Below are 13,354 nucleotides of genomic sequence, written 5' to 3'. Positions count from 1 at the left end.
TCAGTGATTAGTCTTTACAAACATCCCTGCCAGGCAGCAAAGTACATATGTTTATACTGCAAATTGAAGGTATAATCATAATACTTTGTTACTTCCTGGGAAATTTTAAGCACATGGTATAGACATTAGCATGGATTAACACCAATATTTGCCATTTGTTCACCACTATTGCTACTGGCACTACAATTAAAATTTTACTTTGGTGTGGAAGTAAACAGTAAGTTCACTGCACAATGTAAGAGCTGAGCTTGCCTGAGATAAGTGGACTTGAAAGCCAAATAAGCAAAGAAAAACAGAATAAGTCACAGAGCTCCAAAAACAACCAAGCAGTTAAACAGAGTTTCTTACACTTATGTTTTAGCTTTGGGGAAAATAAACTTCCACATTTGATGTAAAATCAATTTCTAATGATCTCAGCCACTCACACAAAAAATCCTAACATTTTCTTGAAAAGGACTATTTTACTTACAAGTTCTTCCAGTGTCAGAGACACGTCCACCATCCCCCTCTGGGAAAACTGGAACTACAGTTACAGTGTAAGGTGTGTTGGGTTCAAGAGACCTCAGGATGACATAGTTTGTGTTTCCTGGTACTGTGGTCTACAAATTTAATCAGAAAGGTAAGGGCATGACATTTACATAAATATGCAAAAAGTTTAAGCTTTTTTGTATCTCCCTTACTCCTTCACCACATCCCATTTCTAGGATGTGATAAAAACTTTGCAAAAGGTGAAGTTTGAAGTAACAGGGTTCATGGCATCTTCTGGAATTGTCTTTCAAGAAGGTTCTGTCTTGGACTTAACAAAAATTGTTGTTAAGTCCTATGCTTTCCTATACAACCCCTTACAGCTATCTTCACTTTTGGGTTCAGATCCTGTTCTACTAATAACAGTAGCAGAATCTGCAGTGATCTCTTTAATGACTACCACTTAGCAGCTCAGAGGCATTAAAAGGTCACTTTCTAAATCAAAAAAATAAACATTACATACATGCTAATGACAAGAAGTAATAAGTAGCTCATGTTAGAAGGTAAAATTCCACAGCATTTAAGAATATTTATCATCAGGATCTCTCTAGATGCTATTGAAACAGTGGCAATTCATGTACTCCTCATTTCACAGGCACATCAAATTGCACAGATGTGGAAAAAGAAACACAAGTGGGAAAGAATAATATTTTCCCAGTCTGCAGCATGGCTTCCCATTTTCAAGATTGTTTTAGCTCTTTAGCAATGAAATAATTTTAGGAGATTAAAATAAGACACGTATGTGGATTTTTCTGCTTTCACAAATATCATCCCAGCTGACTGCCTACAGTCACATGACTTCTTAGCAGTAAAAATGGGTAGAAATTAGGTCTGCTGACTTTATAGCCTTTTCTACACCCTGAAGTCAGCTTTACATTCACACGCACTGCCCTAAGAATAAACAAACAAAAAATTGTATGTGGTATTAAATCCCTGTGCTAAGAACTAGTCACTGAATGTCTACTATATAATATCAAACATCTGTAATACATATGGGAGTAACCAACTTTCATGTAGGTGCTCTGCATTTTCTCCAGGGTAGCTATGAACAGAAAAAAAGCCAGTGCATAGACAAGCAAGACCCACTTCACTCAGCAGTATTTCTCTCAGTAGCACCATGAGCTGCAATTTGTCTGAGATGGTTAGTGAGATCCACACAAAGTATTTACCATTTCTTCTGCACCTCCAGCTGTAGGTCTATAAAAGACTTTATACTGGCGAGGACTTCCTTCTGCATGATCCCATCGAATGTTCAGAGTACTGGTGGTTGGGTCATAAACTAGCAAGTTCTTCACAGTAGTGAGAGGTTCTGAAACAGATCAATGAGCTGTCAGAAATGTGGAACTACATTCTCACCTGTGCTGTCAGATCATGCCTATGTAATGTATCATTAGGAAATTTAAAAACAACAGGTTTAATAGTTCATGTTAAATGTCATTTGTCTTCATTAATCAGAACACATCAGCCCCATCCAACAGCAGAAGGAATGCTAAATATAGTAAGAAAAATTTCTTTCTGGTCACTATTTTAGAATTATACGATAAGCTCATTAGGATTGTTTTCTTCATTCCTCACCAAAGACATTGTTATGCCTGACTTTCCATTGCAGGCCCAAAAGTAAACTAAGTACAAATCAATTAATAAATTTATTAATAAATTTTTAGTTAAATAACTAATTAATTTAAAATAGTGAATTGGGTTTTATGCCTGAAGTGCCTTTGGTAGCAAATCACTCAGTGCTTTCTATAGCAGGATCAAAACAATGCTATCAACATAAAATGCTACAGTCTCAAAATGCACACTGTAAAGGTCAGCCTCTGAACTGAAGGTGCTGACAGGAAAATAGTAAACTTAACAGCACACATAGGAGAGTCACATGCCTTCAGATGCTTTAAGGTGTTTTAAGTAAATTGTGGCATAAGACAATTAAACAGATTAAAATGAGGAAGAAGTTCCATAGTAGCATTAGGGTTTCTCTAGCCTTAAAAGCTGGGCGTCCAGTCTAAGGGGGTGGTGCAGGGTTTCTCTACAGCCTGTAGACTGACAGGCCTTCTTACTTTAGATACTTGAAACCCATCAAAGGACAAATGACAAATACAAACGGGATGAATTTCACCACAAGAAATTTTTCTCAGCTAATTTGAAAAGCAATATATCAATATTGTTTCGCACCTAATACGATCTCAACAAGTTACTTACTGGTTCTGCCTCGTCCTGTCATTCGTCCCCCTTCACCATCTGCATACATTGATGACACAGTAATAGCATATGGTGTGTCAGGCTGCAGCTTCTGTATCACCACACTGTTCTGCCGCCCTCCAACCATAGTCTGCAGTAAAATGAAAGAAAAAGATTAAAATCTGTTTTATGCTGCCCTTTTCTGCTTACTGTTACAGTGAAGAATGTATGCATTTGATGCAGAGTGGAAAACTCTATGATATCATATGCTGCAATGCTCTTGTGACTGACAGTAGACATTTAACAATAATAATATTTAGTACATATTCATCTCAGCAAGTTTAGACAGAGTCCAGTGACACAAAGCCAGTATTCTTTAAGACCTCCAAACTTGCATATAACCACAATTATATAATCAACTGCCAGTTCTGTGCCAGCACAGAGCTGTTTCTCTGCATTGCCTCTGACTATATCATATTGAAATCAATGATAGTCTTTAATTCATTTTGACAGACTTCGAACTGGGATCTTTAAGCTCCACTCTCAGGTAGAATGCAAGCATGGAATAAATTTCAACACTCTGTAGATCTCTAATGTACATTTGATACAATATCAACATTGTCTCTCCTTGATTTCAAAAATTTTACAGCATGATACTTCAGCTTCTAAAACATTTGTTAAGAGTTTAAAATCATTATACATCTTTCAATTTTTTCTTTTACATATAATCCTGTGATCATAATCTCCACCAAGTAAAAGATTTACAGTGTACTGAGAATAATACTTAGGTCTTCAGCATTTGTGAATCATGAGCTTTTTGGTTTTTAATTGCACAAAATTATACTTGCTCAAGGGCATCCTTTGTACTTTTAAGACTATCTGCACATTTTCAAAGCCTATTCAGCTAATATGTTTGTCATAACACTTAAAAGCTTCTGATGATGAAGAACTGATAATGAGCAAGCATTTATACGTCTTCACATTTCATAGAAGTAGATTATTTTAATTTAAAGGAATTTTTTTATTTGTACCCAAGTGTACAAAGCTCAGTTCAAAGCATAAATTCTTTTAGCATCTCATCACGGCTGCCTCCACATTTTAGTATTTATTTGCCTTTCAAAACCTGACCCTAAGTGATCATGATGGTCTCTGGAGTTTCAAGTGCAGTTTTTGCAGCATTGTCTTCAAATCACCTGTGCTCTTTCTTGGTGCTGAGGCCATTACATGTCAGACAGAGCAATAAAAATCTTCTAGAAATTCTATTTTAAATATTTCAGTGGGCACACTGCTACTGCCTACCTAGCAACTGCAGTTTAATCAAATATCACAGTAACAAAAAAAGCAGACAAGGATTTACTATCATATGACTGACAATTATTTGCAGTCAGACATTAAAATGCCATGAACAGAGCACAAGTGTTCTTTGTGCTCTCCTCAGAAAGAGGTGTCTTCTCCAACTGCCACTGCTGGACTTTATCCAGTTGTGAATAATTAAGTCTATTAAGCCTATTGTTTGCACAAGTTTCAACAGAATGCTCATAATTCTTTTTTTGCTCCAGTACCAGCAATTAATTACAGATATTAATTAACCTTACTGCTGCTCCTTAATCCTCTAGTGATTTCTCACTAAACTTGCATTCAACTACTCAATTCATTCAACAGTTCAATTAACTCAAATGCATGTTGTTCAGAAGGGAGTAAAAATGGGTGCATAAGTATCCAACCAATTCTAAAGTAAACATTCCTAGATACGCTTCTGAACATGTGTGATCTCCGATTACAGGAACAAATCAAATGAGTGTGGTTCTCATCTGAGACTGTTCCTCTGAGTCATTTGGAAGTAACCACAACAGCCTCCCACTGCAGAATAGGGCATTTTTAAGTAGCACACATTTCTGACAAACAGGCTGACTGAATTACCATTCCCAGGCTGTGTTGCGTAGGCCGCCAGTAGTCAACACAGCTTTTGCTGACAATGCAGGGAAAGCTGGCTGATCATATGGTACTGGCTCTCTCTATCATTACAACTGCTCAATCATATTAAAAGACACTAAAATACCTTAAACACTTCCCTAGCATATGTTTTGCATGGATTTGGTTTTGCAACTGCTGCTTCTGAGTGATTATTCTGTCCCTAGCATGGTAAGAGACAGTCTCAGCTGTGCACAATATGTTCCACGGCAAAGTCCCTCTGATAGCACATGAACCACACCATGAAAAGAATGGAAAACTCTGGACTATGGAAGTAGTCATGATAGTTCATATTATTGATTGTTGTGATAACTATATATCTGTGACTTGTAGTCTCATGTGCTGATTGACTTGTTCCTCAACAGATTTTAACTTTATTCTACTTATATCTATAGATTATGATTTTCAAGAAAACGAGCTGTATCCAAAGTTATTTTTGCTCCATAAAGAGCATTCTGTCTTGGATTTGAAAGGGGAGAAAGAAAAAGGTGGGAATATATACTTATTCACTATAAATACAAATTTTCACCTAAAAGGTGATTAATATATACACCGTTGTGCTTTGAAAATAAACTATGCTAAAGGATTACTTTGCAGAATTATCATTTAAGGTTGAATAACTATAGCACTTTAAAACTAGTTACCGACTGTTCAGGGCCATCCCCACTGATAGGCTGGTAAATGATCCTGTATCTCTGCACTCGGCCACTGGCAGGATCCCACTTCACAGTCAGACTGTGTGAAGTTGCATTGTACACCTGAAGGTTTCGTGGGCCACTCTTTGGGGCTGAGAAACATAATAAAGAAAAGAATAAATATGTAATTCAAGCAAAAAGCAGGGACAAACTCTTCATTCATACTTTTAGGGCTGCATGAATGCCTGACCAAGAGCAGAATGTATTAAGTACAAGACAACATCAATTGTAATGTTTGTAAAATAATAAACATGTGGTAATCTAGTGTTTAGGATTCTTCCAAATATACAATAATATTTATTAAATGATCTCAGCTTTTTAATGTCAACATTCCTCACAGTTTAGAAAAAGATATCTCTGAGTTTTCTTTAATAATACCATACCTGGAAATTCAGATTCTTACCTTGTGTGGTGATAGGTATCAAGGGTACTAGAAAAAAGTAGAAAGAGTTTTCAGAATTCTTATATGTGTATGCCTTCTGATTTAATAACTATGAATAACAACATGCAGAAACCCTTTAATTACTTACATGTTCGTTCACTGCCAATGAGGTCATCACTTTCTGATTCATCAGGATAGATGGCAGTAACTGAGACATCATATAATGTATCTGGATTCAAATTTTCAAAGACCAAACTATTCTCATCTCCATTTAAGATAGTCTTGTGGAAAAAGTAAAAAAAAAAAAAAAAGTAAAAAAAATAAATAAAAACAAACCAAACAAACCAAACCAGAAAGTGGGATATAACTGAGTAATTTTTTACACAGTAACATCACTACAAGCATAACAGGAGGGCTTGCAAGTTATAGGCCATTTATTAATCACATTTCTGATTATAAAAATATACCCTCTGAGAGACTGCCCACAGAATCTTATGGCGGCTATCTTTTCCTACCTCCTGTTTTTCCGGTCTTCCATAGGGTCCCCACGTTATTCTGTATAGAGAGACATCTGGAGCTCCATGATCCCAAGTTCCTCTAAAACTATTCGTGGTTACATCTGTGATTCTGAGATTGACTGGTGCTGGCACAGGCTCTATTATGAGAAAAGTAAAAATATTCCTCAAAACATAACTATAAAATAAATAGTTAAACCAAGGAATTACTTATAGAAAGAATTTAGAAGATTATGTAGAAGATTCATATCTCAGTTACCATGCTTCTAATGACTCCAATAAAAAGCTGTAGTATAACCCAGCCCACCTACACTAAGCAAATCATCCTTCAAAAGGTCACATCACCAGGTCATCACCTGATAAAACAGAAGTGGCTCTACTGACCTCAGCAGAGGTCACAACTCACATGTCTAGTCACAGCAACTGAAGTCCTAGCTGTTACATTTTGGAGTTAGAAGGAGTAATTATGAACTCCCACACACAGAGGTCAAGCTCCCGCCTGTGTTTCTCCCAGATCTTAAAATTCTTTATATAAGCCAAATAAGGCATGACTGAATTACACTACTTATTTAGAAAGAATTCACAGAGGTTAACTGTAGGTTAAGGAGGCAAAATATTATAGCCACTGGGAAGAAATGAGTAAATAGGTAAAACCAGAGAATTAAACTAATTTCTTTGGCAGAGCTTTCCTCTTTTTCCTTACACACACAGTCACACAAAACCACAGCTATAGAAGAAAGGCTAGCACAAAAGCAAGCAAAAATTATCCCACAAACATTTTTAAATACACCAGGCTACAAAATGAAAAATTCCAAAGAAAAAAAGAAGAGAGAGTGCACATGCATGTTTTTTTCTCTTTTTTTTCACATCAGAGTGAGGGGCAGTGATAAGGTAACATTGCTCATCTCTAGTCTAGCTTTTCTGGTCAGCTGTCTTAAACCTCGGTCAGGATGAGGGCTTCCCTGATATCAGCTTTCTCCTTTCAGGCTGTCACTGCTCTTGTATGGAGGTTGGTTCTTACTGTTTGTGCAACACCATTTCCTTGCCTCTATTTGTTGAGATTACTCAGATGCTGCCTTTATGATTCTCTAGAAGTACAGACTGGTTTAGTATTCCATGGTACAAAAACTCTCTTGGATCAGAAGCAAGATCATATGTCTCTCTAATCCTCTAGCATATGCCCCAGCTTCCTACTCACTTTCCTAGATTCCTGCATAGGCTTGATAAAGTTTTCCTCCGCCCTCATATTTTCTTACTAATTCTACCCCTACACTCCTCCTTCAGCCTCTAAACACTAATAATTTTGCTTCAGTTGCTGGTCTGTCACCTCTCTGCAGACTGCAGCCTCAGTGTTTACTGCAGTAAGACACTGAACTCATCTAAAATTCCCAGGGATTATTATACTGCAAATAATGCTACAAATGCAAGAAAAATATTTCCCAGATAAATTAAATTACGGTTCCACCTAAACTCAGTAATATATTGCAACACACACAAATTAAATAGAACATAAGGCAAAAATAACCACAAGTAGGGTTATTAGGAAAACTTACGAGTGACAGCTTCTGTATTTATCGGTAGGGATTCCCCTTCATCGTATACAGCAACAACTTTTATGTTATACAGTGATTGGGAGGAAAGGTCAGAGAGAGTAGTACTGGTTTTGAGTCTGTCAATTTCCACCTAAGAACAAAAATAGTGACTTAATAATTGTAAATTGCTCTATTTCTGGCTCTGCTTTTGATTAAATGACAGAAATTCCTGTACTAAAAACAGAAAAGTATGCTGCACTAAATTTTGCCATTTACCCCTAAATTTACACCTTAATATTGAGAGCTATCTACTAACTCCCAAAGCATATTGTCTCAGATATTAGTACTACTTGTTGATCTTTCACTGCTTCATTCTTTTGGAAACAAGGATACAAACTGCATCTCCAGAAAATTCTCATTCCCTTACAAACACATATAATCCTCCAAGAGCGATTCATGCCTAGCAGCGCAATTATGGAAAGCTTGCACATAACTCAAAGACATCTCTAACAATGGTCATACTTGTTCTGACAGTGGGCAAACGGGCTAACATACCTTTATTCCACAATCCTGTCCTCCTATTAGAGCTTGGCAAACTAACACTAATGCAGAGAGTAGGAATGGCTATTTATCAAAGCACAGGAAAATTCTCCACTCAGTTTGAGGATTTTTCCTCTCTGGAGAAGGAAGAGAGGAGTACACAAAGAAATCTCTCTCATGCTTATTCAGTTTCCAAGAAATCAGTACCCTTTCCTGACTGCGATCACCGTGAACTGATGTTCTTTATTCTCAGTGGTGGCTTATAATACACTTTTACTATTATTTTAGCAACCTAGCTCCTCAGAATAAAACTATCTTCTAGTACTTTCAAAAATGTTCCTGTCATTTACCTCCTTTACATCAGCTTCATCAGCTATTTTGTATCTTAGGATGTATTTTCGAACTTTCCCTGGAGCGGGATCCCAAAGGACATTCATGGTGCTGTGAGTAACATCCTGAATTGTTAAGCCTCTGGGTCCAGGCAAAGGTACTGTAAAAATAATGACAGTAGTAAGTGAAAATGCTATTCATGGCAGAGGTATAGGTCTCTCACAGAAGGAATTAAATTCTTTTCATGCATTTCATTGAAATGGAGGCAATAACTTCCTGGGAAATTCATTGCTCTGGCCATTAGATGAGGCAGCTTAAGAGCTTTTTGTCCCTGCCATGAGCAAAATAGCTATAAACTACAGTAGCTTCACCTTTGTAAATTATGAGCACAATGCTTTTAGAAGTATCAGTGCTTAAGATTGTAACTTTTGGTGAGAACAGTCACTTTTCGTGTACAGTTAAGGGTTTAACATTTTTTTAAGAACATAAGAATAACCATACTGTGTGCATCTAGCCCAGAAACATGCCTCTGCCAGTAGGAAATGTTTAAGAAAAGGTGTTTAGTGAAAGGTTTAAAAAAGAAAGTCATGTTTAGATCAATTTTTTTCTTGGTATGGCATGTTTCCTTGGCATTTTCTATACTTTAGAGAATGTCTGAATTTGGGAACAATGTTTCTAAGTTAATGCAAGCAAAATTGAGACTTTAAAAACACTATAACCTCAAGATTGTCTAGCCAACTCCCTTCATTATTCAAGGAAAAAACCTTTTTGTTCCTTTTTTAATAGTTGGTCCCTTTTCATTGAAATTGCCTTTAAGATCTTTTGGAAATGTATGACTGCTAGAAAATGCATAAAACATGGAAAAGTTGGTTTTCTAAACAAAAACTGTATATAAAAAAACTTTTGCATGAAATAAAAAGAAAGTTAAATGTTGCTGAAACAATAACAACAAAGCAAAAAATCAACATATCCATACATGTCACTTCCTGGGTGGTGAGTGGGTCACTGGTGATATCACCAAACAATACGTAAGCTGTTAAAGTGTACTCAGTATTGGGGATGAGATCTACCAGCTGAACTTCATTCACTGATGGTCCAACAGGCATCTGCATATGAAAAATAACATACCTTGTTTAAAAACTGAAGAAAGCAATGGCAGAAAAGCAAGCAATGATTTAACTTCAAGGGAATTTTGTTTGTGAGATTCACAGTGTATTTACAGCTTCCTGACTGATGTCATTGTATACAATATCCCAGTAAGTTCACTGCACTTCAAGAAGTACATGCCAGTCTCTTTTGACTATTATGATATATCAAGAAAATCTATCTGTTTTTCTTAATTTATTTTTGGTAGAGTGCAGGAAGTGAAGACAAATTCTCTTACCTCTTTCTCTGTGGTTGGGACTGTGGCATTCACAGGTTCATATGTTAACAAATAACCAGTAGCTCCATTGAGAGGTTCCCATCTCACTCGCATGGAAGTTGATCCAATGTCATAAACATTCAGGTTTCTGACTGAAGAGATTGGCACTGCCAAATAAAAGATATATATGAATTTATTTCCTTCACCTTCTTCACGTTTCATATTGCACATCACAGGTAGTACCACTGAGAATATTGCACATGGGTATTAGGGTACATTATGGATAGCAGAAAAGCGATCTGCAAGTAGTGGTATTTTAAATGGTGCTTAGTTTAAGAATGAGGTAATGGTTGTCACATATTGAATGTGCTATAGATTTGCTACACACAGCTAAAACGATCTTACAAGTCTGCACTGGAACACTTGAATATTCTAGAAAGCAACATGAACTCACATGAATGCTCTAATATGAAACAGAATATGACTGGTTTGGGATATGTACTTATAAAAGGATTTCTTGTACTTTCTTCTTTTTTTCTATATTTCTCAAATTATTAAACAAACATAAAAAATTACTACAGGCTTCATAAAAACTATGTACATACTTCAAGGGTTTATGACAAGCCTAATACAAAACAATCAAAGAATTGAAATGAACACCTAACATTCAATATACTTAAAGAGGCAGGAAAGTCACCTTATGTTGCATTCAGCATAAATATACCTAAAATCAATCATGCAGACAGCTAGTAATAGAAACATAATGGCTAAGTTATGTCTCATAGAAGTGATGTGATTCTGTTGAACTGGCTTTTTGTTAATCTTATAAAATTAGAATGATTTTCTATAGTATTCTGGCTGCTAGTAGCAGGAATTAATTATCTACCATAAAAATGAAGGAGTACACATTTGTATATGATCAAATTTCAGGAATTTATGAACACTGTCATGTAATTCATGTCTGTTGCTCTAGTCTTGTACAGCCGTGCTTTATGAGCCTGGCAAGAAGCTGGGACAAACACTTTTTACCTCAATGCAGTTTCACGTTGCTAAAGTTTTTCAGCTAAGATCTGAACAACCAGTGTAACAACACAATTTGGTCGTTCAAATTAAAAATTTTCTTTCCTTTAAGAAGAAAGCCCATAGTGCTGAAGGTTCTACTGGACAGTTCCCCATATGCCAAACTGGCTGTTAACATCTTATTCGAGTTCCATTTCTAACTTACAAGTTGTTTCCCTGCCGATTAGAGGTTCACTGCTTTCATCTTCTACCACAGAAAACACGTTAACAACATATTCTGTTTCAGGTTTCAGATCTTTCAGAACTGTCGTTGTTTCCATCCTACTTACATAAAACTACATAAAAGAGAAGCAATGTTAACCAGGGTACAACAAATGCATTTGTAATCTTATCTCTAACAAAAAAAATCATTCCTTGCAAAACTCTTCAGAAATCAATGGTATGGAACTGTAAGTATGGTCTTAATCTTCTATGTATTTTGTCTGACAGGATACCATTATTTTTGCAAAGCAAGCTGTAGGGAAACCTCAGACAGATGCTTGTTTTCAATAAAGCTGGACATATCTAGCAGCACTCACTGTGTATCCTGCTTTCACACATGGTTTACACTTTTATGTTACTCAGAAATATTAAAAAAGTGCCAGACATATATGTTACCACTTTGGAAAAAAGTTTTAAACATCCAGGATAATCTAGATGGTTACAGCACATGGTATTGGCAACATCTTGTGGAACAGAAATGCCAGCAAATAGTCAAGTTGTAAAGTCAGCGTGCACTGGAATGGCTGCCCCAACCCTAATCAAAGGCCAAATCCTTAGGTCATGAATTATTAAGATTAAATTCTTCATGAGTCAAATCTGAGTTAAGATTTTAAAGCCACATTCAGAGATGGGAAGTTTGGAGTTAGGTAGACAGAGGTGCCTAACTTCATTGTCCTAATACTATTCTGTCTGGTTGAAGAGAGTGATGAGCAGATCAGATTGCCTAGAATGAAGGGTTGCCAGTTACTGGCTCTCTCTCTAGAGAATAACCACAAGATTAGTTTGGCCCTGTGCATTAAACAGTTTGGAGGATATGCTTAGGCGCAGATTCAAAGTACCATCATACAATGTTAATCTAAGCACTACCTCACAACCTGTATCACCCACTGTCTTTTTTTCTATTAACAAGAAAATGTAATGAAAGACAGTGAGCCTACCCATGAGTGTGCTCAGCAAATTTCTACTACAGACTTATTTAAACCAATATATGACAACAGAATATGAACAGAAAGGAATTACTAGAAATACTAGTCACCTGTTTTTAAGAAATATATTTTACTCCTTGATTCATGATTTTAAAACAACCAAAGTCATCTTTATGCTCCTACTTTTTTGTAAATTTGTGTATCATTTACTGAGGCATGATATTCTTGACCTTGGGAGCCTTTTTTCATTTACTGTTATACCATACACAGCACAAACTTCAGAATGACATTACTGGGATGTAGAAGTCCAAGGTTATTATGGACAATGTCAGAGATGAACATACAGTACTAACCTGTTGAGGGCTACCTCCAGATGTAGGGTAATATTCAACTCTGTATCTATCAACACTCTCAGGAGGTGGACTCCATCTCAGTCTGAAAGAACGAGGTGTCACTTCTGAAATAACTAGGTTAGAGGGAGGTGGTAAATCACCTACAAGTGGAAGCAAATTAAAAAATTATTAATTTATCTTATATCATCAAGAATAAAAACATGAGACAAATAAAATTGCAGGAAAAAAAAAAACACAACACTTTTGGTACTTGCTTATTTTTCTGTTTCCTCAGGAACCCTTAAAACAACTGTGTGAAGAGATAGCTCACCATCACACCCCCAAGACCAAACAAGCTCCCTATCATTCCTACTCCACCTTCAACACCAGTGTTTCACTGGAGAATCATCAGCTAACACTACTGTATTATTTCCATGCTTGGCTTTGCTTTTGGGCTGTCAGACATTAATACTTAAAAAGAGCAGTGCTGCTGAAATTTTCCTTATTGGATGAGTATCATCAAAGAACCTGCCACAACGAGCAAAAAGGTGACACACTGAGCAACATACTTCCTGACTCAGTTTGAAACGAAGGCACGTCCAGCCATGTCATGCTGTGTTAGGTATAACACAGTCATTGTTGAAAGGAAAGGAAGAACCCCTGCAGGGTAGTCCAGGTGGTCTGCACAACTTCCTCACACCAGCAGCTGAAAAAACAGCCCAGGGCTACACAGTGTTCCCAATAAGTAATAAAAAGGAATTAGCAGTGCAAGCACATAAATGGA

The 13,354-nt window shown here is 36.5% G+C and overlaps 1 protein-coding gene across 6 annotated transcripts in view; it reads right to left on the bottom strand.

Moving 5' to 3' along the window:
- The window catches only part of COL12A1 (collagen type XII alpha 1 chain), a 107,269-nt gene that overhangs the window by 48,238 nt on the left and 45,677 nt on the right, over window positions 1-13,354 (bottom strand). For all 6 annotated transcript variants that reach the window (XM_052781695.1, XM_052781697.1, XM_052781698.1 and 3 more), the window contains 13 exons: window positions 12,592-12,731; window positions 11,257-11,386; window positions 10,053-10,198; window positions 9,645-9,774; window positions 8,689-8,828; window positions 7,820-7,949; window positions 6,267-6,406; window positions 5,900-6,032; window positions 5,773-5,799; window positions 5,319-5,461; window positions 2,725-2,854; window positions 1,695-1,834; window positions 470-599 (listed from right to left, as the gene is read on the bottom strand). In XM_052781695.1, coding sequence (XP_052637655.1) covers window positions 470-599; window positions 1,695-1,834; window positions 2,725-2,854; window positions 5,319-5,461; window positions 5,773-5,799; window positions 5,900-6,032; window positions 6,267-6,406; window positions 7,820-7,949; window positions 8,689-8,828; window positions 9,645-9,774; window positions 10,053-10,198; window positions 11,257-11,386; window positions 12,592-12,731 — 1,659 coding nt within the window. The remainder of the gene's footprint in view (window positions 1-469; window positions 600-1,694; window positions 1,835-2,724; window positions 2,855-5,318; window positions 5,462-5,772; window positions 5,800-5,899; window positions 6,033-6,266; window positions 6,407-7,819; window positions 7,950-8,688; window positions 8,829-9,644; window positions 9,775-10,052; window positions 10,199-11,256; window positions 11,387-12,591; window positions 12,732-13,354) is intronic.

The sequence above is a fragment of the Harpia harpyja genome, chromosome 3 (genome assembly GCF_026419915.1).
Source record: "Harpia harpyja isolate bHarHar1 chromosome 3, bHarHar1 primary haplotype, whole genome shotgun sequence".
Classification (NCBI taxonomy): Eukaryota; Metazoa; Chordata; class Aves; order Accipitriformes; family Accipitridae; genus Harpia; species Harpia harpyja.
Note: the sequence above shows the minus strand (reverse complement) of the source record. Positions and strands in the feature narration are given on the sequence as shown.